Genomic DNA, 24727 nt, shown 5'->3' with positions numbered 1-24727 from the left:
GCATCACCACTGATAGACCTCTCATCCTGCTCAGGAGAATGTGGCCACAGCAGAGGGCAAGCCTCCTTTTAGCCCAAGCTTCCCATGGAAGGCTGAGTAGCACCAAACACCAAGCACCTGGCAGGGGTGGCTCACAAGCTCGTCCCAAAACACAAACCAGTGTTGCAAAACCCATTTAATCAGAATAATACAAAGTTGGGGAAGGGAAAGCCAGGCAGAATATCGCAAGCCTTTGGTTCTTGCACCTGGGAGGCAGAGGCAGGTGAATATGGGTTCAGGGCCAGCCTGGTCTACATAGTTAAAAACAGCTAGGGCTGTGTAGATCAAAAAAATAAAAAAAGCGAGTGGAGGGCGCCCCCCCCCCCATGTAAAGTCACTCCACTGCCATGTCCTGAGTGGCGGTGCAAGGCTCCTTTCTGTTCCCTCCATCCACAGGCAGGGCAGGTGGTATGGTACCCTCCTGGGTTCTGCCACACCTGCCAAAAAGGAAAATCAAGGTGACCCAACCAACATCAAAGCCCCTGCAACCTACTTGGCTGGTGGCTCAGCGGACACACTGAGTCCCAGATAATACATGTCAGGGCCCACGGCGCGGTGAATGAAGACCAAGCTGGCAGAGTAGCGTGAAGACCACCAGGGAGGACGTTCCAGGGGCTTGGGAGAGCTGCTGGGCCACATACACCAGCCACTCCGTGGTCCACAGCTTTGGGATATCGGCAGCCTTCTGGGCCTCAGTAAACACCTGTCCTCAGTATGGGCTAAAGGAGCACAGTACATACACCAGCTGTGAGGATCAGATGGGAGTCAAGACCCCCACAACTGCAGTCTACAAGGGCACCTGCCCTTGTGTCCCTGGCCAGGTAGCAGAACCCAAGAACTGGATGTTCTGAGATGCGTTCAGTGCAGGGCATCGCCCTCACTGTGATCTGCAGAGGGGACCTGCAGACATGACCTGAGGGGACAAGCCTCAGCTTGCTGGGGGGGTTGGGAGGGTTTGGACCTGCACGTGTGTGTGTGTGTGTGTGTGTGTGCGCGCGCGCGTGCACTGTAACCTGGTGGTTGTGCGCCACTTAGCAGAGAGAATCTTCTGTTGTCAAGGTTGTAAAACTGGTCTGTGGGAATGGAGAGAGGGCTCAGAACTTAAGGGCACTTGTTGCTCTTCAGAGAACCCTGCTTCAATTCGAAGCACCCACACAGCAGCATAACTCCAGTTCCAGGGGACCCAGTGCCCTCTGACCTCCACAAGCACACGTGCTGCACAGACAGACACACAAGCAAAACACCACCCATACACACAATTTTTCTTAAGTGTTTAAATAAAAAAATAAAGCTGGCCTGCCTCAGTGGTGCCTGAATGTGGCTCTTCATCCTGCCCAGGCTGTCTTGACTGCAAACCCTGCATCTCGGCAAGCCACCACCCCAGCTTTAACTGAGGTGACAGACACTGAAGCAGAGGGTGAGGCAAGCCAGAAGCTGACTCCTGGAGCCCAGCGGTGCCTCACTAAGGGAGCACCATTGAAACGAGAGTGCCTCTTTCCACCCACCCTCCTTCCTCCCCAGCCCCTTCACAGAGGCCTCCACCATCACCTGCTCCTTCCCTCCTCTTCATAAACAGAGTGAAGCTTGTTGATCAGGAAGATCTTGTCCTCTCCCTCCTAGAAAGGCCAAAGCACAAGCATGAGCAGACAGAAGCTGTCCATCCCTCCACCCCAGTGCAACGCCAAGAGGGGCTTGGGCCCACATCTTTGATTCCAGTGAGGAGGCAGAGGCAGGAGGATCTCTGTGAGGATAGCCTGGTCTCTACCAAATTCTAGGCTAGCCAAAGCTACATGTGAGGCCCATGTCTCAAAAAAAAAAAAAAAAAAGGGAAAGAGAAACTCAGACATGAACATACTTGTGGATCTAAGCCTAGTAATCAGGTAAGGATGGAATCATAGGCCTTCCTCACTGTGAAGGCCTATGAGCCAGCCAAATCCAATTTCAAACTAGCTCTGTCTCTGCCCCAGACAAGTCTATCCCTCCTCTACTACACCCGCTCTTTCTCCCTTGAGAAAGGGTTTCATCATGTAACTGAGGATGACCCTGGACCAGCCCCCAAGTGTTGCTGGGATTACAGGTATACACTATCACCTTAATGTTTTCAGTCCTGACCCTTCTGACAGACAGACTGCCTATGTCTGCACACAGGCCCCGAGCGACACCTAGCACTTTACAGTCTGAGCCCACAGTGTGTCCCACACAAAACCAGGCAGCAGGCCAGGAAGGCCTGGCCACTTCATGCTTGCTCTCTGCGTAATCCCAGTCACACAGAAGTTGTCTCACGCTAACTCTAGTACTCAAGCAGCTGAGACAAGAGGATCACTTTGAGATTAAGGTGAGCCTGAGCTACAAAGTAAGGCCCTATGTCAAAGACCAGGGCTGTCAGATGGATCCACAGAAAAGCTCCCCAGAACCCATAAAGAAGTGGGAGAACCAACTCCACACACAGTTAAAAATGAAAAGCAGGTTGAAAATGTAGCTTGGCTGGTACAAGACAGTGCTTGCCTAGCATACAGGAGGCCCCTGACGCAATAGCACCGCATAAGATGTGGATCAAAAATCTAACAGGCTAGCCTGGGCTAGAGTGAAACGCTTATCTCCAAAAACAATAGATGGAACACAGGGAAGCCCACAGCGAGGTGCACAGATGAGTGGACCCAGAAAACGCACAGGCTACCACTCACATTCCGGATCTGTTCCTTGAGCAGGCAGATGACCTTGCGTTGGCCTTTCACCACCTGGATGTTGAGGTAGATGACAGCCCTGAGGAGATGGAGGCTCAAGCTTGAGGCCGACGGCAGGGCCAGGGAAAGCACGGGGCACCACCTCAGGCCACCCCCGCCACCTGCAGAACTCACAGCAGCAGGGCCGACACCAGAAAAAGGAAGAACGTGTTCTCCACCAGGAAGCGGTGCAGCCAGGGCAGCCAGGAGGCCCCAGGGCCGGCACGCTCCAGGCGACGCACCCAGACTGTGCCTGCCTCGTACATGGTATTCAGAGTCCGGAAGGGGCCACAGGTGCTTGAGGGCCTCACCCTGGAGAAGAGAGGGACCGGAACCGTAAGTCCCACTCTCAGCCAGGACAAGGTGCGTAACCCCAACCTGGAGAACAGGCCTCCACTCACTGCCAGACGGCATAGCAGAGGAAAACAGCTGCACCCAGGAATGACGGGAAGCAGAGCAGGGTGAGGAAGACGGTGCTCATGTGTGAGGCCATCCAATGTCGTCGAGGCGCCTGGCAGTTAGCCATCAGGCTCGCCTGGGGACAAAAGCAATGATTTGCACTCTGCCAAGACCACCACGCCCTGCCCCCAAGCTCCCTTCCACCACACTGGTGCTCTAAAAGTATGGTTAACAGTGTTTATCAACTTGACAGGGTCCAGCACCAGCCGGTAGGCAAACCTCTGGGCACCACCATCCCACCAGATGGGGTCCTGAGCTACAGAAAAAGCAGAGAGGGAGCTGAGCACCAGCGCTGCTCTCCGCTTCCTGACTGAGGATGCCTCTTTCTCCTGCTGCCGTGCCTGCCCCTTCATGATGGACTGCACCCTCTACGTGAGCCAAAATTAACTCCTTTTCCCCTTACACTCCATCTGTCAGGCCCCTGGTGACAGCAGCAATAAATACAACACAAAGAAGGACGAAAGGGGCAGGCAGGCAAGAGCTGAGCCTGCAGCCAGGCCCCAAGCCAGAACCCAGGACAGGACAGAGACCGGGCTCCCCTCACCCTAGCGGGTACCAACACCTATGGTGAAAAGACTCTGGGAGAAGCTGGAACAGAGTCCAGAAAGAGCCAGCTGAGCTAAGAGCTTCCTCCACAGGAGGCAATAAAAGGCAGCAAGCCGGGGCAAAGGAACTGGTCCTCTCAGTTCCTTTGAACTGCATTGGCTGAGCCATGCCACTCTCGACCTATGATTCCCACACGTCATCAGCCCAGTGACTACACCCCCGCCCCAACCCAGTGTAGAGCTGAGGGAGGACCAGAGGTGGGCCCAGAGCCACAGTAAATAAAGGTCCTGGCCATCAGGCCCTGAGCACACCAACTGAGAGAGAGCCAGAGTCACTCCCAAGAGATGTGAGAAGCAGCCAATGTCTCCAGCCTACCTAAAACAGGAATATCAGGGAGGGCCCCAAGGCAGTAAGCCCACCCTCAGTAGCCTTGACTGCCCTGGAACTTGCTATGTAGACCAGGCTGGCCTTGAACTCAGAGACTGCCTGCCTCCGCCTCCCGGCTGCCGGGATTGAAGGTGTGCGCCACCACCGCCACTGCGTAGCTCTTGTTACCTTCTTGACATGGAAGAGGAGGAGCAGCCTGAGAATCTGCACTGCGGGCAGGAGCGGTGAGAACAGGACGCCCAGCCTGGGGAGGGCAGAGGCAGGGCCAGTGAGCATTCTCCCAACCCTGAGAGTCACCCAGCCACACCCCTCTCCCACCCAGAACCAAAAGAAGGCAGCTGTGGCCCAGAGGCTAAAGGTACTGGCTGGCGGCCAGAGGGAAGCAGATGGGAAACCCTCACCACGTCAGTGTCTGCCCATAAATCAGGTCCAGAACATTCCTCGCAATGTCAAACTCGGGCTTCTGCCTCCTCCTGAGCTTCTTCTCTGAGATGAGCCTGGACAGAGGAGCCCCTGAGAAATGAGCAGGGAGACCCTCATCCCCACAGCACCATTGCAAGCTGGCACCCAGCAAGTGTCAGGAGAGACGGTGGGCCCCCACCTGGGCCTGGGGGCTGTCGCTGCAGACAGGCCTCTGAGCCTGTCCTGTAAGAGACACCAAGCTCAACACAGCATCAAGGGCTGTACTGCCTTAAGACAGAACAAAACAAGAAGAGAATCGGCCCGGAGGGGCTGCAGAGGCAGCTCAGTGCTTAAGAGCACCAGCTGTCCTTCCAAACGACCTGAGTTCAATTCCCAACACCCTCATCAAGGTAGCTCAAAATTGCTTGTAACTCCAGCTGTGGGTTGTGAAGGGCTATCTGACTCCCTCTTACAGTCTCCACCATCACCAGCACACACACTGCAAATAAATGATAAAATACAAACGGAATGAGCAAGGAAATGCCGGCACTCAGAAAGCTGAGACAGCAGGATTATGAGAGTAAGGCAAGCCAGGACTACATAGTGAGCCCCAGGGCAGCCAGGATTCTGTCTCAAAAAAAAAAAAAAATAATAATAATAATAATAATAATAATAAAAACCTTACTTTTTCCCAGCACTCAGGAGGCCAGGGCCAGCCTATACTTCATGGTGAGATCATGTGTCAAGAAACCAAGAGGTGCAGGGCATGGTGGCACACGCCTCTAGTCTCAGCAGCATTCGGGAGGCAAAGGCAAGCAGGTTTCTGTGTGTTCGAGGCCAGCTTGGTCTGTGTAGGGAGTTCCAGGCCAGCTGGGATTACATTGTCTGTCTCAAAACAGCTGGGAATGTTGTTGGTGCACGCATGCATTTAATCCCAGCACTTAGAGAGGCAAAGGCAGGGGGATCATTTTGAGTTTGACAGCCTGGTCTACAAAGTGAGTCATGACAGCCAAGGCTACACCTTGAAAAACTACACCTTGAGAAATGATGCCTTGAAAAACTGAGAGGAAAAAAAAAGCCAGGCGTGGTGGTGCACACCTGTAATCCCAGCACTCTGGAAGGCAGAGGCGGGTGGATCTTTGAGGCCAGTCTGGTCTACAAAGTGAGTCCAGGTTGGTCTCTGTGAGTTTGAGGCCATCTTGGTTTACACAGTGAGTTCCAGAACACCAGGGCTACACGGAAAAACCCTGTCTTGAAAAACAAACTAACAGAAAAGGACTTCTGGGTTAGGTGGCATAGGTCTGCAATCTCAGCTATTCAGAATCTTGATGCGGCAGGAGGACCGGAAGTTTAAGGTGAGGTTAGGCAACTCATCAAGATTGACCTCAAATGTGGGGGGGAGTCGGTAAAATGGCTCAAAGGTGTGCCAAACCTAATGACCTGAGTTCAATCCCCAGGACCCACTTAGACCACTGAGCTCCACATTCACAGCACACATGTGCGCACACACATACACAAAAACACACCCAATTAAAAAAAAAAATGTATAAGAAAAGTTTGAAGCCGGGCGTGGTGAGGTACACCTTTAATCCCAGTACTTGGGAGCCAGAGGCAGGCAGACCTCTGTGAGTTCAAGGCCAGCCTCATCTACAAAGCAAGGACAGCCAAGGCTACATAGAGAAACTCTATCTCCAAAGCCAAAAAGAAAAAAAAAGTTTAAAAAATAATATCTTACTGTTCAACTGTCATTAAACCCATGTAATCTCATAGAAAACACAGAAGGCTTCAAAGAACTACCACCCACAGGACCCACCCATAACACTTTAAAGACATCCCCTCCTCTCTCTTCCTCTGCCTATGAGCAACACTGAATCAACTTTCCAATCCGAAACTACCCGAATCCTGTCTCCCCCCATCTAAGAAGCTCTCACAGGCTGGCAGGAGTAGCCCAGCACACCCCAACCCTACCCCACCTGTCCCTTCCTGACTGACCTAGGTGGGTACCAGGAGCCCAGACGACTGGAGGGAAAGCCAGGAGAAGCCTCCTCACCTCCATACCAACTCGCCGAAAAGGGAGTCCAAAAGCGCGAAGATGAAGTCCACGACCATGAAGCGGTACAGTTCCTGGCCCACGAAGTCCTCCCAGCAACGGCCCTGCAGGGCTTCCACCCTGCGGCCCAGCCAGTGGTAGCAGAGCACACCCAGGATGGCCATCTTCAGGATGAGGTTCCTGTACAGGAAGAGGTCCTGGTGGCTCAGGGGACACCAGACAACAGACACGGCCAGGAGCCCTACCCAGCAGCCCATGCTCCCAGCCACACACCTGCAGATGGCCATGTACACCTCCAACACAGGGGAGTCATGCTGCTCCAGGGCAGCCAGACCACGGAACAGGTAGGAGGCACCCAGGTTGAGGACACTGACCACCAGGGGCAGGGCCAGTAGCTCCACCCCCTGGCTGCCAGCAGCAGGTCTCTATGAGAACACAGAGGGTACAGTCAGAAAAGGTTTACTGAGACACATTCACTGTGGCCATCCCGTGGGAGGGGCACGGAAGGTCACACCATTCCTGGAGCACGGCTCGCCCCAGGCCTTGGTCCCAGCCACCCAGGAAGCGAGGAGGAGTGTGAGAACCATGGGGCTATGGGGTCCCTTGCCTTACCTGAACCATGACCTCTGAGAAGGTGAGGACAGCCACTGCACAGCCCAGCGTGGACCCCAGACACAGCAGCCATCCCAGACCTAGAACGACAACCTGTCGCAGCTGCCCGCATGTACTCCGAGGGCGCGTCCGCAGCTGCCATTCGGCCAGCAGCTCCTGCACGGGGGAAAAAGGCCCCCAGAAAGGGGTCCCTGAGCAGAGCCAGCTCCTCTTCCTGGCCGACACCTCAGCACACTGGAGCAGCTGGAACTCCAGCTCTTTTGTGTCCCTGGAGCAGGGGCTGATGCCACAGAAGTGACAGGTGCAGGAGCACTGGACCTCCCGGTCACTGGGAGGGGAAGACCACCACAGCCCAGAACCTCAGGACCAGCCGGCAGACGCTCACCACGCAGATCTGACCATCTGATCCCAAGAGGATCCAGGCCAGGCCTGCAGAGGCTGGGTGGCCATGTGTGCGGCAGGGAGTTTACCTTCAGCTGAGTGCAGATGCTGTCCTGCTGGACACGGGAGGCCCACTTCTGAGTCACCTTGTAGTCCCAGGAGCAGAAGACAGTAAGGGCGTGGATGCCCTTGGTACTGCCAACCCGGTAGCTCTCCCCGAAGGAGTGGGACATGCTAGGGAGCAGCAGAGACAAGCCGGAGGTGAACAATGGAGGGGTGGGCAGACAGATAGGTGGATGAGTGAGTAGATGGACAGATGGATAAATGGAGAGACGGATGGAAAAATGGACTGCAAGCAGGTTAGTGGGCAGGGTGGATGGCCAGATGGGTAGACAGACTGGCAGAAGAAACACTAACAGGGGGTGCAGGAATGGTTAGATGGGTAAGTGGGGCACAGATGGAGAGGCAGGTTGATGAGATCGATGCATGGACAGGTGTGAGCGGAACAATGAGCAGATACATGCACAGAAGACTAATCAGGACAAACAGGTAGACAGGCAAGTGGGTGGGTGGGCAGACAGATGGCTCAATGGGAACATGGGCAGGCAGATATGAGGGGACGGAGAGGTGGGTGGGCAGACAAGGCGCTGGACAGACGGAGGCCCAGCGGACGGAAGAACGTGCTCCCTGCTGAGCTTACCTGTATACCAGAATAATGCAGATGAAGAAGAAGGCAGCCCCCACGGTGAACAGGTATGCCAGCGGCATGCTATAGGGCAGGCTGCCCAGCCTGGGACTGCACGGGGCCCCTTCTCTCGGGGAGGCACACAACTGGCTCAGCGTGGCGTTACTGTAGTAGCCATAGTACATGACCGTGTGTGTGAACCGGCCCTGTCAGGAGAAAGAATGGAGTCAGGGGTCCTCCTTCCTCTCCTCCCCCAGCCCAGCGGTTCTCAACTTTCCTAATGCTGGGACCCATTAAGACAGTTCCTCATGGTGTGGTGACCCCCAACCATAAAATTATTTCATTGCTACTTCTTAGCTATAATTTTTTAAAAAGATTTATTTATTATGTATACAGTATTCTGTCTGCATGTACACCTGCAGGCCAGAAGAGGGCACCAGATCTCACTATAGATGGTTGTGAGCCACAATGTGGTTGCTGGGAATTGAACTCAGGACCTCTGGAAGAGCAGACAGTGCTCTTAACCTCTGAGCCATCTCTCCAGCCCAGTAACTGTAATCTTACAACTGTTATGAATCATAATGTAAATATCTGCTTCACAGGATATTCGATACGCAAGCCCAAAACGGGGTGTTGTGACCCACAGGTTAAGAATCACTGCCCTAGCCCATTCTCAGGCCTCCAGAAGAAGGGAAAGCCATCCCCAGGGACACCTAGGAACAAGCAGGAGCCCACTAGGGAAACTGGGATGAGACAGGCACAGACAGCCAAGGCAGGAGCTGAAGGCCTCACCCCGCCTGTGAGGAGTTCCAGACCAGAGAAGGCAGGGACGGGGCCTGACGGGTCAGGTGGGAAGGCAGCCTGCACACCCACGAGGAAGGCCAGCAGAGGTAGCAACATCAGTGTGTTGAAGGCCAACAGGGTCTTGAGGAAGAGGAAGTAGGAGAGGACGCTGGAGCCAAACTGGCCACCGATCTGCTTCAGAGCATAGCGCCACGGCCTGGCAGCATACAGGCCTGAGAGCAGCGACAGCCCCAGGCTGTGCAGAGCCTGCAGGGACAGATGAAGGACAGCCTTAGGGTGGGGTGTCCTCAACCCCAGGCACCCACATCCCCAGCAGGTGAGCTCACGACTTGGAGCCCCTACCAGTATGCAGGTGTATCTGAGCCAGCTGCAGCAGGACAAGGCCCCATGTGGGCCCTGCTGGCCCCTCCGCTTTCCCTTTGGGCTCCAACTTTTCTCTCTGGGGAACAGAGACAATGTCTAGAACATAAAAGCCTGAAGCATAGAGGAATGTGGCCGTCCCTGATGCCCTCACCCACCCAGGACGCAGGAAGGCCAACTGAGGCCATGGAGCAACTCACCGCAGCCAGCGCTTCTCACCCAGGCTCAGGGGCATGTTCCGGATCACATGGTCCCTCTGGGCCGCCGACAGGCCCTGAAGCTCCTTCACCAGCAGGCTCCGCTTCTCTGCCCAGAGGAAGAAAGTGCCTCAGTGCCAGCATCCTTCCTGCTGTACACTGACCAGGGCTCTGACAGCCACCAGCCCTGCCCGGCCCTCAGAGAGCCACCCACATGGTTCTCCTCTGCCCTTACAGTCAAAGCCAGACCCAGGCTAACGGTCCAGACCGTCCTCCAACAGCCCCCTCCCCTCACTCTTCTATGAAGCCCAGGAGCCCCTTCCCCAGGCCCCAGCAGACCCTGACATCCTTGAGGCCCGGGGGGGGGTCAGGGCAGCCACCCACCCACACCACACTTCTCGGGGCACCTGACCTAGGTAACCCTAGAGCTCAGCATAAAGAGGGTCAGGAACCAGTGGCGTTCTCCCTCATCCTAGAGATCCTAGTCCTGTCACCACAGATGTGCAAAGCAACAGGTCAGCCGTGATGCTACTGTTGTCAACTTGACAGAATCTAATCCCTGGGCAGGCCTGTGAGGGATCATGTTGATTATTTTAATCAATGTGGGAAGACCCGTCATAACACTGGACGGGGAATCCTGGGGGGTAGGAAGAGCCCCCAGCAACCATCCATTCTCCGTCACTGTGGATGCCACAGGACCAGCGGCTTTAAGGCCCACCACACTGGCACACTGGACTGTCATTAGTACTGTAAGCCACCGTAAGACCTGTGTCCCTTTGTTGCTTTTAGCAGGGCATTCATCACAGCAACAGGAAGAGAAACTGTTACCACATTTCCGGCCCCACAAATAAAGGCAGACCCCACCTTCATCTTTAGGACCACCTCATGAGGGTGGGGTTAGTGTCTTAACTCCCAAATTACAGATAAATAATCTGCAGAGGCAGGAGGACCAGAGGTCCAGGCCAGCCTGAGCAGGCCGTGACCCTGTCTCCAGGCCCTTGACAGAGCATTTGCCTAGTACTGGAAGTCCACTGGGTCCACCACAGATAGGGAAGTTGTGGGGAGAGGAGGAAGGAGCACGGGAGAGCAGGCCTTCCAGAAGCTGGACCCGGCCAGGTGGCTGAGTGAAAGAAGACACGGGAACAGTCAACTGAATTCAGAAGCCAAGCCACTCCAACCCGCTCGTGCCCATCACCAGGAGCCTTGGGCTCACCCCTGTTGCTCCAGCCTGAGAGCCTTGGTCACTTTCTCCAGGAAGTCACCCTGGAGCAGCAGGCTGGGCTGCTCTCCCAGTGTGCTCTCTAGCGCTTGTACCTGCCCTTCAGTCTCCTGCTCGCCCTTCCACTCAGCTCGTGTTTGTCTCACCCAGCAGGAAGAGCTACACCATGACTGGCTCCACCGACCAGCGTAGGAGAGAGGCACTGAGTGAGGGATTGAGGGCGGCGGTGTGCCTGCCCTGCAGACCTGTGCCACTCTGGTTTGATATGCAGGGCTCCTCTAGAGGGGGCCCACAGCTGGGCAGCCCTCAGGCAGCTGGAGAGAGGGGCTCTCTGGCTGCTGGTCACCCACTCACCATCCTCCTCCAGGATCGTGGGGTCCAGTTCCAGGTCATACAGGCGAAGGCTGGGCCGGGCAGAGCGGGTCACACTCCCCAGCAGGGGCCGGCTGTTCCTGCGCCGCCGCAGCCTCAGTGTGCGGTTGTAGTATTGGGAGATGATGGCACCACGGCTCCGACCTTGGGGAACAGGTGGCAGGGTAGAAGAGGGCAGGAACAGGACTGGCCTCACACCCCTCTGCCAAGTTCTCAGCACCAGGCCTCCCTGTCCCTCAGCCCTTCCTGAGACTGGGGGAAACCCCTTTACCAGAAACCCAAGAGCCTGTTTTTAGCCCTGTGACAACTGCAGTCATGTTTAGAATCCAGCAAGGGTAGGAGTGGCCCCAGGATATTCTGGGCTTCAGGGCCCAGCAACAGGAAGGCTGGGAGCCCAGAGGAGCGCACTCAGACACCCAGGCTGGGGTGAAGGGCAGCACAAGGGCAGAGGGCCCCACTCACCAATGGTACGGCTGGGCATGCTAGCCAAGATGCGGAGAGTGGCCGTGCTGTAGACAGGGCCGCCTTCGGGCCTTGGGAGGGTCTGGTAACCTCTGCCTGGAGATGATGGAGACGCTGCAGACCCCTGTCTCAGCCAGCCCACCCATGCCCACCCGGAGCCTGGACCATCCAAGGGCAGTGTTCCGATGTCCTGCCCACACCAGGTCGAAGTGCAGGCCTGAAGGCCAGGTCAGGTGCTTACCCGGAGCCAAGGGCCTTAGCTCCAGCCCCTCCTCAGCCACCCGAAGGCTCTGTTCTTGGATGAGCTGGTGGAAGGAGTCGTGGACCTCACTCTCTTCATAGGGGCTGGGCTCCGGGCTACTAGGGAGGAGTGAGTGTGGGAATCCATGCTCCACGCCTCTCCCACTTCCGGAAGGCCGGGTGACACAAACCAAGACCACCAGCCCCAGGGTACTTACTCTTCATCCCCTGTGGTCTCTGGGACATCCAGGGCTAAAGCCAGTGGCTGAGTCATGGCTGTGGTATACCCTCAGACCTTTTGCAGACCTAGGGGAGCTCAGAGACCGGATACAGGTTATGGAACCCCACACGGCCCATCTGTTGGGACAAAACCAGCTTTCAGTGCCTGGTACCCAATCCCGGGGGGCCCATACTTAAGACACAGAGACACACACACACACACACTACAGAAATTCCTACCCTGCCCCTCCCCGCAACTAAACCCATGGTGGCCCCAAATAGCATTCCCACCAGTGGCTGGCTGTGGGGATGGAAGAAATGAGGAAGGAAGGGTGCGGCTGCAGCCCCCCTCCCCCTTTGGTTTCCTAGATGCCGCTGCCCCTGGGAAAATGGGAGAGGACTGTGAACACTACCCCTTTCAGGGTTGTTCCCAGGCGTGGCCCTAAGAGCTTCATCCGTTTTAGAGAAGAGGCCAGGACGCTCAAAGGACTTCCCTGCGCCTGCCCTATGACCCCACTGTTTTCTCTCGCAGGAAGTGCAGCCGCAAAGCCCTACCCCCGGAGCTGCGGAGCAGCGTCGACAATTCGGCTCCCTGAAACCCACTCCCAACACTCGGGCCTCGGTGCCCCAAGGTCCTCGTGAGACTGACTTCCTACATTTCCAACGCAGCTGAAGGCTGGAGGAGGAAGCGGAGCTTACACAAGCTCCCTTTGTCCAGCTCTGTGGCCGGGCACAGTTGCAACCGGAGCGTTGTTAGGGGCTTATTGTCCTCCTGGCCCGAGGCCCTAAGTGAGTGCGCGGCGGAAAGAGCAACCAATCACCTGACTCCGGAAGGTTTGCCCCTAGGAGGCAAGCCCAGCCCTGTCCACCGATCCTCCCTGCCCGCCTTCGCCTAGGGAACTCGCAGGTTTCCGGAGCTCCCCCGACGACCGAGAGCCCCCTACGCAACCCCGATTAGCACCCGGCACGCCCCCGCCTGCGCTGCAGCGGAGCCCAAGCAAGCAGAGGCCAGCCCCGGGGCCGGCCGGAGGTGACCCCGCCCGGATGGAAGGCAGCCAGGAGAGGTGGTGCCCTCTCAATTCCTGGGTCCCCTCCCAGGCCACAGTACTTCTCAGGCTCGAGGCCACAGGCCGGCCCACACCTCTTCTCCACAAGGGGCTGGGGGTGCTCCCGAGGCTAAGGGCCGGGACTCCGGATCTGCCTGGGCCCCAGGTCTGCAGTCCCTCCTGGGGCCGTCCAGGGGCGGGCAGTTCCGGGGCGCACCATCCTGCGTCCCGAGCCAGATAGGACGAGGCCGGGAGCGGCGGTTTCCAGGAACCTGCACCCAACCCGTCAGCCGCTCCCACACCGGAGCTGCCACCCTGGACCCCGGTCCAGGCGCCCAGCTGGAGGAATCCCGCGCCCCTAAGCGGCTCACCTGTGCGCGCACACGCCGCGGGGAACCTCAGCCTCAGCTCCACCACCAGGAGAGTTATCAGACAGTAATTAGGGGTACTCGGGGTGATCTCTGATAGTTCCCAGACTGGCAGCTGGCGGTAGCCCCAACCACCCGCTCACGTGGCAGCGGGCCCGGAAGGTCACATGACCTGAGCCCGCCTGCGGCCCGCCCCGCCCATCCAAAACATTGCCCTGTGCCCGCCAGCTTCGGACTCCACCCCGGCACTCCACCCTCAAGTCTGAGCTAAGTGGGTGGTGCGTCAGAATATTTGGATGTATACAACCCAAAACGGGACGGTTCCATGCCCGCCCAGGTCCTGGGGTCACTCACCAGCCCCAAACCTTCCCACGCGGGATTGTGTAATCCCCTCCTCCCAGCCTCGGTTAACTGGCCCCTGATCTCTGGCTGAGGAATAGAGTTTCTGCCCCCTCCGCCCTGGGCGTGGTGTCTGTTCTTAAAGCTAGAGTTAAGCTGCTTCCGGTAGCCATTGTCCCAAGCGCTGTGCCAGTCACCGGCCTTTCTCTGACCGAGACATAGTCAGTGACCTTTCAATTTCACAGATGAGGAAACTGAGTTTCACCAGCCTGCAGGTGTCACCAGCTGGAGCAGGGGCCTAGGCTACTAGAATGTTCTGAGAAGCCCCTTCCCCCATTTGACAGGATGACTACTAGAAGGGAAAGATAAACACACACACACACATGCGCAACGCGTGTGGCACAGGATGTGGTGAAGCCTGAGATAACAGGGTCCTCTCGCTCAGGGAGGGGAGGGGTGATGACAGCCCTTCGCAGCTGCTCCTGGGTGGCTGGGTGGGCTTACCAAGTCTTGGCACCAGGCGTCTTGGCCTGCAGACCCGGCCCTCCCCAGCCTCTGGAGGGCTGACTCCTTGCACTTACACTGAGCTGAGCTGATGAGGCCTTAGAAGAGGTGAACAAGGAGGAAGGGTTGGTGCCAAGATGACTCTAGTCGTGAATGACGTGACCGGAGCCGCTTCCTAAGCACTTAGGCTGGGCTTGGCGCCAGACCCTGGCCAGGCCCCAGAAATAGGGAGGGCAGTTCCTGAATGAAGGCGGGAAGTTCAGAAATAACCTGCCGGCCAGGCACAGCCAGCGCACAGGCCTTTAATCCTAGCTTTGGAGAGTATCGAGAGTTCAAGGCCAGGCTGGTCTTCATAGTGAGTTCCAAGACAGTCAAGGCTACATAGCGAGAGCCTGTCTTGAAATAACAGCAAAGGTACTCCAGGGTTCTAGAGAGCCGGCAGTGCTGGGGCGACTGAGGAGGACAGATAAGGAGGCTGGGAAGGGGTCTGGCAGGAGCAGGACTGCAGAAAAACAGGTTGGGCCTGGTGAGCGCCCACCGGGTCTCACCTGTGCCCTGCTGTGCAGGAAATGTACCCCAGAAGCAGAGGAAACTGCCGGGGAAGGCGGGAGTGGGTGGAGTGGAGGAGACGCTGTGCCCCCCCCCCCGCGGGGGTTCCTGTCACGTGACCCCAACCCCACTCCCTCACAGCCCAGCCTGGTGTGCGGGAGCTGGTCACAGGAGGGGTCTACTCGGGGAGCTTGGTCACTGCCCCTTCTTGTGGTGTGGAGGTAAGAACGGTGAGAGGGCAAAGAATTAAGGCGAGGGCTGTAGAGGGCTTCCTCCCCGGGCAGCTTGGGGGGTTCGCCTTTTCTCACGAGTGGGGATGTAGCCACGCCTCCTATTCTGGGTCCCTTAAGACCAGAGAAGACCCAGGCTGGACGTGAAGGAACACAGAGTGGGGCCCTAGCCCATCCAAAGCTGGGGTGTTGCGGGAAGCGGGGTGCTAGGAGCTGTCGGGGTTCAGGACGGGGTGACTTCCTAAGAAGCCAATCAGCTCTGGAAAAGAGCGGCAATTGCGTCCCCCCCCCAAAGCTTAAGATTCATGACAGCCGGCCTTTTGCCTTGTCTGTGGCTTCTCTCTGCTCACATCCCGGAGGCCCTTCACCGCGTTTGGCGGGCTTCGGTCGTGTGTCTTTGCGGGTGGCATGGCACGGCCCCGGCTCCGACCCCAGCAGGCTTCTTTTCACCTGTGGGCATTGGCAGGGCCAAGGCGAAGCTCACGGCCCGGCCCCCCTCGTTCGGCCTGCGAGCCAGGATCCTGCCTGCCTGTCCCGCGCCGCGCCCACCGGGATGTTTCGCCAGTGGTCGGTGGCGTCGGGGCCGGCTCCCCGAAGGCCTGAACCCCAGGCGGCAGCCGACGAGCTGTGGGAGCAAGAGGTGGAGCGGCTGTGCGCCTCCCGGGAGCCGCTGCGGACGCTGCCCTACGCCATGGCTGACAAGCGCTTCATCCGGTGGGTGCTGCTCGGATACGCCGGCCGAGCTGAGCTGGGGGCGGGGGAGCGCCCGGGGACGCACCTGCCCGGTGTGTGACTCAAGGGCGCCCCCATCCCCACGGTCCTGCAGGGAACTGCGGGAGCCCGAGGGGATGAAGACCTCCTGCCGGCAGCGGTGGCACCGCAGGTCGAAGGTGGCGCGACAGCACCTGACCGAGGCGGCGCAGCGGCTGGCCCGTGGCTTCGGGCTCTGGGAGGGAGCTCTCTACGAAATCGGGGGTAGGATCCCGTGCCGACCCTCACTTCCCACCTCCCTAGTCAGCCCCTGCATGTACACCCCTTGGATCCCTCCCTTGCACACCTAGGTGGGTGACAGCCCTCTGGGGACCGTGGAGGGACCTCGCTAATATGGCCCTGGGTTGCCCCACACACACTCACACGCATTCCACAACCCTGGGGTTCTCAACGTGGTCCTCCACTTTTCCCCCGCCATAGGCCTCTTCGGGACCGGTATCCAGTCCTACTTCACTTTCCTCCGCTTCCTGCTGCTGCTCAACCTGCTGACCCTGTTGCTGACCGCCTGCTTGGTGCTGTGGCCCCTGCTCTGGCTCCGCCCCCCTGAGCCGGGCCCTGCCCTGAATCTGAGTGAGTGCTGGGATTGCCCTGACCTTGTGGGCCTCAGCCTGGGCATGCTGCATGGGCTAGCCCTGGACTCTCCTTGACAAGATCTGCGTGGATGCCTCCCAACACAATATCAGACAGCCTCAGTGGTGGGGTAGGGGCAATGGGGTTGGACGATAGAGGGTCACGTGATGCTGTTCTCTTCCTCCTCAGCGGACCTCCAGTGCTCTGGCAGCCACCTGCCCCAGAGTGGCATTCCAAGGTTCCACAACCCACTGTGGAATATTTTAACTGGCAGGGTGAGTGAGGTCTCCACTGGCTATGCTCTGGGGCATCTGGGCGACTCCAGTCTGAAAGGACCCCTGCTCCTCAAGAGACATTTTAGCTTTTAAAGAAGAGCCTTACACAGGCCAGCCAGGCCAGACATAGGGTTCCCTATAGCTGACCCATAGAACCCAGCTTGGAGCAAGAGAAAAATGGGGGAAAGTGCCCGGGCCTCTAAGATAAGCACTTCCCACTAGGCGTGGTGGCACACATCTTTAACTCCAGCAGAAGCAGGCAGAGCTCTTGAGTTTGAGGCCAGCCTGGTCTATAGGATGAGTTCCAGGACAGCAGGGCTACACAGGGAAACCCTGTCTGGGTTGGGGGCAGGGGAAGCACCCCCCAATCCCTGGAGACCCCTGAGCCAGTGTCTTGAGTCCTGGATCCAAATCTGCCCCACCTTTGGCAGGACACCTAGCTTCTCTGGGTGTCTGTAAAACAGGGGTATCATTAGGCCAGGAAGCCCTTAGAACAGGGCCCAGCACTGGCCTGCATTCACGTGCCCTCGTGTGTCCCCAGGCCTTCAACAACACCTATCTCTTCTACGGCGCCTATCGGGCAGGGCCAGAGGGCAGCTCAGCATACAGCATCCGCCTGGCCTACCTCCTTAGCCCCATGGTCTGCCTGCTCCTCTGCTTCTGCGGGACGCTGCGGCGGTGAGGGAAGACCCCATTTCCCCTCCATCCTTGGCCGTCCCTCCCAGGGCAAGGAGACCCTCAGGTGGCAGATAGATCTCTGTGCAGCAAGGCTCATCCTGGTCCCCCAGCTTGGCCTCTGTACAGCAAGGCTGGCACCCAAGAACAGAGATCCCCGCCCCAACTTTCAGAGGCCAGAATCCCGGCCAAGCCCCTGCCGAGAGTGGAGGAACCCCCACAGCAGTCCTCCCCCTCCTCCAGGATGGCAGAGGGGTTTCCACAGCAGTCGCTCCTGGGTCAGGGCTACAGGGCCCCCCTCAGTGCCAAAGTGTTCTCCTCCTGGGACTTCTGCATCCGGGTTCGGGAAGCCGCCACCATCAAGAAGCACGAAATCAGCAATGAACTGAAGGTGTGTGCCAGGCAGAGTGCACATGTGTGGTGATGAAAGTAGAGGGTGCTGGGCCGTGTGAGTGTGTAAGTCTGTATGCAGGGTGTGAACGCATTGTGACTGTTTTCAGGAGTTTTTTGTTTTGTGTTTGTTTGTTTGTTTGGTTTGGTTTTGGTTTGGTTTTTTTTTTTTTTTTTTTTTTTTGAGACAGGGTTTCTCTGTGTAGCCTTGGCTACCTGGGATTTGCTTTGTAGACCAGGCTGGCCTCAAACTCACAGACATCAGCCAACCTCTGTCTCCCAGAGTGATGGGACAGTGTATTTAAATGAGGACAAATGTGATTGGCTCAGTGTGTGACTCTGAGCAAGGGTGACCAGGTGCCAGCGTGAACCAGCTGGGTATGAGAACATGTAAATGTTATAAGAAAGTGTGGTGCACATCTTTCATCCCAGCACTTGGAAGGCAGAGGCAGGAGGATCTCTGTGATTTCCAGGTCAGCCAGGGCTACATAGTGAGGCCCTGTCTTAAAATAAATAAATAGATAAGTGTGTCTAGGTACGATGTACTTGTCTGATCCTAGCACTCGGGAGGCTGAGGCAGGAGTTTGTGGGCTAACCTAGGCTACCATTGCGTAAGTGCTAGGCCAGCCGGGGTTGTGCGACCAGACCCTGTGCCATCAGCGAGGGGTTGGCAGGATGGCTCTTCAGGTAAAGGGCCTTGCTGTGGAGACTGCCAGCTTGATGCTTATCTCTGGAACCCACATGGTGAGGGAAAGAGCCAGCTCCTGAGAGTTGTGCTCTGACCTCCATGTGAGCACTGTGGCATTCACACGCACACACACACCTGCATGAGTGTGGATCTGAGTGAGGGAGTGTGTGATTAGTGGTGGCTGGTGACAGGGTGGGTGTGGGCGTGCAGACCTTCAGGGCCCTCCCCTCCTGCCTCCAGGTGGAGCTGGAAGAGGGCCACCGCCTGGAGCTGGCTCAACAGCGGACGCGGGCCCAGAAGGCCTGCCATCTGCTCACCTACCTTCGAACCAACATCCTCTTTGCACTCCTTGTGGTCGGGGCCATCAGCGCCATCTTCTGGGCCACTAAGTACTCACAGGACAACAAGGAGGTGTGTGTGTGCTGCTTTTCTGGTGGGAGCTGTGGGAGGAGCCAGGTGACTCCACTTTGCAGATGAGAAAGTGGAGGCTCAGGTCAAGGCCCTGCATGTGAGCAGCGTCTTTGGAACTCTGACCTCCCCTCCTTTTCCCCATAGGAGTCCCTTTTTCTGGTGCTCCAGTACCTGCCCCCTGGAGTCATCTCCCTGGTCAACTTCCTGGGTCCCCAACTGTTCACAGTGCTGGTCCAGCTGGAGGACTATTCTCCTAGCACCGAGGTCAACCTCACCCTCATCTGGTGAGCATCTGGGGGTGCAGCATTGTGGTCCCAGGTCCTGAACTGAGAGTCTCTGGTACACCACCAGAGGGGAGGTGGGCGGTGCTTCTGGACCATTCAGCCTCAGGGACCTGTGTCTGAGGCCTCCCCTGAAGGGAGCCCTCACACCGCACCAAACAGGGGCCCATTCAGAGGGGTGGGGGTGCTCTTTGGCCTTGGGGAGTCAAGACCCAGCTGTGAACACTTTAAAAAACCTGACTATTTGCCAAGTGGTAGTGGTGGCACACGCCTTTATTCCTAGCACTTGGGAGGCAGAGGCAGGTGGATCTCTGTGAATTTGAGGGCCAGCCTCGTCTACAGAGTGAGGTCCAGGACAGCCAGGGCTATATAGAGAAACCCTGTCTGAAAAAACAGCTGGGCATGATGGTGCACACCATTAATTCCAGCACTCTGGAGACAGAAGCAGGCAGTTTCAAGTCTGAGGCCAGGCCTACATAGTGAGTTCCAGGCCAGCCAGGCTGCATAGTAAATAAAAAAGAATGAAGGTGTCCGAACTGAGGCTCTGAGGACACAGGAAGGTGCAGTGTTTCTCTTGCGGGACTCATCTGAATAGACCGTAAAGCTGGGAGAGAGGGCGGCTGGCTGGTGCAGTATTTCCCAAACTGTAATTGAGAAACACGACCCATTCCGCGTGAATCATTCCGCATTTTGAGAAACACTGGCGGGAGATGAACCGGGCCTTCCGGAAGGACGCTGAGCTCTGAGAGAGGCGCAGAGCCCGGAACGGGAACCGGCATCTCGGACCCGGTCCACTCTGTGCTCCGGATAGACCGGACCGACCCTCTGTGGCATCCCTCGTGTGACGCCTGCCCCTCCCGCAGGTGCGTGGTGCTGAAGCTGGCCAGTTTGGGGATGTTCTCCTTCTCCCTGGGCCAGACTGTGCTTTGCATAGGCAGGAACAAGACCAGCTGCGAGCGCTACGGGTACGACGCCTGCGACTACCGGGTGAGCGGCAGCCCCGCCCCTTCCCGCAAAAGCCTCCTAGGGAGTAGCTGGAGGCGGCGCTGCCATGCCACGCCGTGCCCCCAGGGGGCGCCCCGAACACACTCGGGATGTGCTGGAGCCCTCCCGGCTTGGGCATCCTCGGAGACCCGCCCTAGCCGCCAGCCCACCGCCAGCCCCACCCCCGGCAAGCAAGGGAAGAGCCCCTGGAGGACCCCAAGGATAACGATGGGTCTCCTCGCTCTGCACTGCAGTGCTGGGAGAACTCGGTGGGCGAAGAGTTATACAAATTAACCATCTTCAACTTCCTGCTCACCGTGGCCTTCGCCTTCCTGGTCAGCCTGCCCCGGAGGTGAGCTGCCTGGGGACGCCCCAGGGGGCGGCTGGAGGCCACAGCCATGCGTGAGCCAGGGGTGCCCCCACGAGTGAGTGAGGTCCGTGTGTCTCGCGTACCTGGAGTGTACCCAGACCCCCCTACCCCAGGCTGCTAGTGGAGCGCTTCTCAGACCGGTTCTGGACTTGGCTGGACCGGGAGGAGTTCCTGGTGCCCAAGAATGTGCTGGACATCGTGGCTGCACAGACCATCACCTGGATGGGCCTCTTCTACTGCCCCCTGCTCCCGCTGCTTAACAGTGTCTTCCTGTTTCTCACCTTCTACATCAAGAAGGTGAGGGGGTTGGGACAGGCAGCCCCTGCGCATCCTGAGCGCTTCATCACAGAACACTCGGGTAAGCCCTGTTACCCGCACCTCCAGTACACCCTCCTGAGGAACTCCAGGGTATCCCCAAGGCTTTTCCGAGCGTCCAGCACCACTTTCTTCTTCCAACTGGTCCTGCTCTTCGGCTTGCTCTTGGCTGCTGCTCCTCTGGCCTACGTCATCAGCAGGTGATGGAGGCCTTCGGCTGGGAGGCTGGTCCAGCCACTCCCACCGCAGGCTCTGACAACCCTGCCCACTCCCATCTCTACAGCACCCACTCCTCCTGGGACTGCGGCCTCTTCACCAACTATTCGGCCCCCTGGCAGGTGGTACCGGAGCTGGTGGCCCTCCAGCTTCCGCTCCCTGGCCAGCGTGCCCTCCACTACCTTGGCTCCCATGCCTTCAGCTTCCCCCTCCTTATCCTGCTCAGGTGAGTCTAGACAGCAGGGACGGAGGGAGAAACCCCAGGGGTCTCCTTCCTTTCCCAAGGGTGGTGTACGTCTGAGGATATCTAGACAGAGTACTGGGGTGCAGGAACCAGGGAAACGGGGGCTCAAAGATACAAAGAGACGTGACCTGGGGTCATACTTTAGGCACCTCTGTGCTCCTAAGAGGCCATGAGGACTGCATGGCCACTGAGGAAACACAGCCCTGGTGAACCGGTCTTGAGGCGCCAGAAGATGCAGAGTGAGCTGCTGTGGGAAGAAGGGGAAAGACAAAGCAGTGTGCTCGGAGCTCTGAGACTGAGACAGCAGAGCTGGTGTGCTGGTGCGCGGCTGCTAGCCCAGCACTCAGGAGCCCGAGGCAGGAGGATTGCTGTGAATCTGAGGCCACCCTCCATACAGAGTGAGCTCCAGGCCAGCCTGAGCTACGTGACAAGACTATCTCAAAGAGAGAGACGAGGGGCGGGTCAAGAAAGTCAGGTGGGGATGCCCGTGGCCTTCGAGGTGACTGACTGGAGTCCTGTCTGCTTTAGCCTGGTTCTGACTGTGTGCATCTCCCAGTCCCGGGCGAACGCCAGAGCTATCCATGGGCTGCGCAAGCAACTGACGTGGGTGAGTGGCTCCACTGCGGCCTTGAGGAGCGTGTACCAGACCGGAGGACGGGGCTGGGGAGGGTGTGGGTTTTTCCCCTGTGGCGGGTGTCAAGACACCTCGGCTCCTGTGACGAGACAGCCGACTTTGGTGGAGGCGTGGCCTTGAGTTGAAGCAAAGCCGTAGGTCATGGGCGCGTTTTGAGTCCCGGGTAGGATGTGTTGGGGGCGGGGCCGCGTTGCTTCCTAGGTTAGGGGCGGGGCTTCGAGGTGGCCTGCTTTGAGACCAAGTCCTGGCGGGGGCGTGACCTCAGGTTGTTTTGTGGGCGTGGTTTCTGGCTTGTGTCAAGCAGACTTCCGCCTCTCGCTTCTCCTGCAGCAGGTCCAGGAGAAGTGGCACCTGGTGGACGACCTGTCGCGGTTGCTGCCGGAGCTGAGCCCGGAGCCCGAGTCCCCTCACTCTCGAGCTTCGCGTCCACGGTCCTTCTGCCCGGGGTTCCCGTGCCCAGGCTCACCTGGTCCCCGGACACCCCGGCTGGGACCCTCCACCAGGCTGAGCTCCTCAAGCTCTGGTGCCTCGGTTCCCGCCTCCAGATTTCACTTCCCCAGCCACACAGAGCTGTAGCGCCCGCCCCCACCTCCCCTGGCCCTGCCGCAGCTTCCTCCAGGGCCTCCTGCACCCCCACCTCCTTACCCCACAACATCTGGCCTGCGGAACCACTGCGTACTGGGCCTGTGTCAGGTTCACCAAAGCGGGCCACATCCTCAGGTCAGCAGGAAGAATGTGAGAATCTCTACCTCCGTTTTATTTGTATCTCATCCCTTCAAATGTTTTGAGTGTTTTATAGTGTACATAATAGTGTGTATATTAAGTTAAAGATGCGATTTATAAATGTACTTTTTTTTTTGAGACACTCAAATTTCTTGGGAACGGGTTGCTGTTAGAAATGTTTGTATACCGCTCTCCATGATGCTGCAAGATGCAAGAGCTGGTCCATAACATACCTGGACCCCCACATTGTACCACCGGCTTTAGGCCCACCTGCCTGTGCACTCAGCAGCAGCCAGGCTTGAACCAGACAGTGAGCTCCAAAGCCACACTAAACCAGGGCGGGGCTCTGGGGCCACTCCGTCGGAGAGTGGCTTGCTGAAGTTGAATCTCTCAGGGAGATCAGATCAGGGTCCATGGCCACACGTCTGTAGAACACAGTTCTCTGAGCCGTCCCTGTGAGCCGGCTTGGAGTCCTTGAGGGGTGAAAGTGCACCCCCTGCCAGGGTCCCAGTGGCAGGTTCCTGCACTTCGACACCTGTGGAGGGTGTGCTGTGGGAGGTGACCCCAGGAGGGTATATGTTCCTGGGGGTAACAAAGGCAGGGCAGGGGTGTGACCTGGAGCTCTGCCTGAGACTCTTCACAATACCCCCATCTCCTGCTGCAGTGACTTTGAACCCACAGCACTGAAGGAAATTGCTATAAAGTTCAGAAGCTAACAGAGCCTACTGACTGATCCAGATATAGCCAGGCCCAGGGACAGTTTTTGTATCGAGATTTTGGTTGGTGTTTTGGGTTCTTTGTTGTCTGATTCAAGACAGAGTCTCCCTGCATAACCCTGACTGTCCTGGACTCACTATGCAGACTAGGCTGGCCTCAAACTCACAGAGATCCTCCTGCCTCTGCCTCCCAAGTGCTGGGGTTAAAGTCATGCTCCAGGTTCCATGGGGACATTTTAAAGCATGCAGGTGCAAGCAGCTAGGTTCTGAACTGCTACAGGGGGTCAGGGAGAACCCCAAGAGATGCTTGGGGCTCTTGGAGCCAGTGCTGGCCAGGAGATCCTGCTCCTCCTGCCTCCACTTCACCCCAGCCTGCAGGGCCTGCCTGGATTTCTGTCAGGGAGGCTGGAGTCTTCTCGGCTGACCACTGAAGACCTGGCCAGTTCAGGCCCTCCTGTGGCTGACCTTGCCTTGCTTGTCTGTCCATCACATGACCTCTCCCTCCGATCTGTAATCACACACCCCTTAAATGCTTCTAAATGCCAGGGTTTCAGAGGCATGTGCAGGTCCACGCTTTGAGACATGTAGTAGGAGGTGACCCTATTCCTCGGGCCACAGATGGGGCAGGGCAGGGTTACAGGGTCCTGTCCCTGGGGCAACGAGACTCGGAGGGACACAGGCAGGCTTGAGTGCTCACAAACCACAAACCGTCCAGGGGAAGATGAGCAGCTTTTAGGGCAGCAGCTGCAGCTGCACAGTCACCTGGGAACAGGTTGGACACAGATTCCTCAGCCCACTCTTCTAGATCATGAGCTCTAAGGGCCAGCAATAGTGCTGTCTTCTTGGTTCATTTGTGGGTCTTCATTTATTCTCTTTTTTTTTTTTTTTCCAACGAGGCTGATGGCTCACACCTGTTAGTCAAACACTTGGGAAGCTGAGGCAGGAGGATTATGAGGTTGAGGTCAGCCTAGACTACACAGCAAGACCTTATCTCAAAAACAAAACTAGTGCACAGCACAGTGGCACATGCATGGAACCCCATTCCTCAGGAGGCAGAGGCAGCAGGATAGCCGTAATTTTGAGGCTAGCCTGGTCTACATAGTGAGTTACAGGCCAGCCAGGGCACAAGGTAGAATTTATATCAAATATATTCAAAAAATGGCCAGGCATGGTGGCATTCCTTTAGTCTCAGCACTCTGGAGGCAGGTAGGTGGGCCTCTGTAGGTTCAAATTCAGGCCTGGTCCATTTAGTGGACTCCAGGACAACCTAC

The 24727-nt window shown here is 57.4% G+C and overlaps 2 protein-coding genes across 13 annotated transcripts; one reads left to right on the top strand and one right to left on the bottom strand.

The window, feature by feature from the left end:
* Window positions 1–160: 160 nt before the first annotated feature.
* Window positions 161–14637, bottom strand: Tmc6 (transmembrane channel like 6). Of its 10 annotated transcripts, none has more exons than XM_021640261.2 (20): window positions 14492–14637; window positions 12157–12295; window positions 11940–12058; window positions 11699–11794; window positions 11219–11380; window positions 9649–9754; window positions 9431–9527; window positions 9077–9334; window positions 8300–8490; window positions 7689–7833; window positions 7219–7374; window positions 6880–7031; window positions 6607–6786; window positions 4556–4651; window positions 4323–4398; window positions 3164–3297; window positions 2898–3074; window positions 2724–2802; window positions 1588–1655; window positions 161–476 (listed from the first exon to the last, which is right to left on the bottom strand). In XM_021640261.2, exons 2-20 carry the CDS (start codon window positions 12210–12212, stop codon window positions 374–376), a joined length of 2451 nt encoding a protein of 816 aa, XP_021495936.1. In that variant the 5' UTR covers window positions 12213–12295; window positions 14492–14637; the 3' UTR covers window positions 161–373. The 10 variants fall into 10 exon arrangements, with proteins under 10 accessions (XP_021495936.1, XP_021495921.1, XP_021495974.1 ...); XM_021640246.2 differs by lacking the exon at window positions 14492–14637 and adding an exon at window positions 13575–13733; XM_021640299.2 differs by lacking the exon at window positions 14492–14637 and adding an exon at window positions 13575–13733 and having other exon boundaries at window positions 11940–12055.
* Window positions 14638–15073: 436 nt separating this feature from the next.
* Tmc8 (transmembrane channel like 8) lies at window positions 15074–22874 on the top strand. 3 transcript variants are annotated; one of them, XM_021640237.2, is made up of 16 exons: window positions 15074–15184; window positions 15660–15907; window positions 16020–16168; window positions 16385–16534; window positions 16724–16809; window positions 17351–17487; window positions 17728–17875; window positions 18803–18973; window positions 19118–19257; window positions 20118–20241; window positions 20493–20590; window positions 20722–20905; window positions 20993–21123; window positions 21207–21365; window positions 21912–21990; window positions 22348–22874. In XM_021640237.2, the coding sequence occupies exons 2-16, from the start codon at window positions 15747–15749 to the stop codon at window positions 22591–22593; spliced, it is 2163 nt and encodes a 720-aa protein (XP_021495912.1). In that variant the 5' UTR covers window positions 15074–15184; window positions 15660–15746; the 3' UTR covers window positions 22594–22874. The 3 variants fall into 3 exon arrangements, with proteins under 3 accessions (XP_021495912.1, XP_021495886.1, XP_021495903.1); XM_021640211.2 differs by having other exon boundaries at window positions 20722–21123; window positions 22351–22874; XM_021640228.2 differs by having other exon boundaries at window positions 20722–21123.
* Window positions 22875–24727: the final 1853 nt, after the last annotated feature.

The sequence above is a fragment of the Meriones unguiculatus genome, chromosome 7, assembly GCF_030254825.1.
Source record: "Meriones unguiculatus strain TT.TT164.6M chromosome 7, Bangor_MerUng_6.1, whole genome shotgun sequence".
Taxonomy (NCBI): domain Eukaryota; kingdom Metazoa; phylum Chordata; class Mammalia; order Rodentia; family Muridae; genus Meriones; species Meriones unguiculatus.
This window is presented reverse-complemented; position numbering and strand designations above follow the sequence as displayed.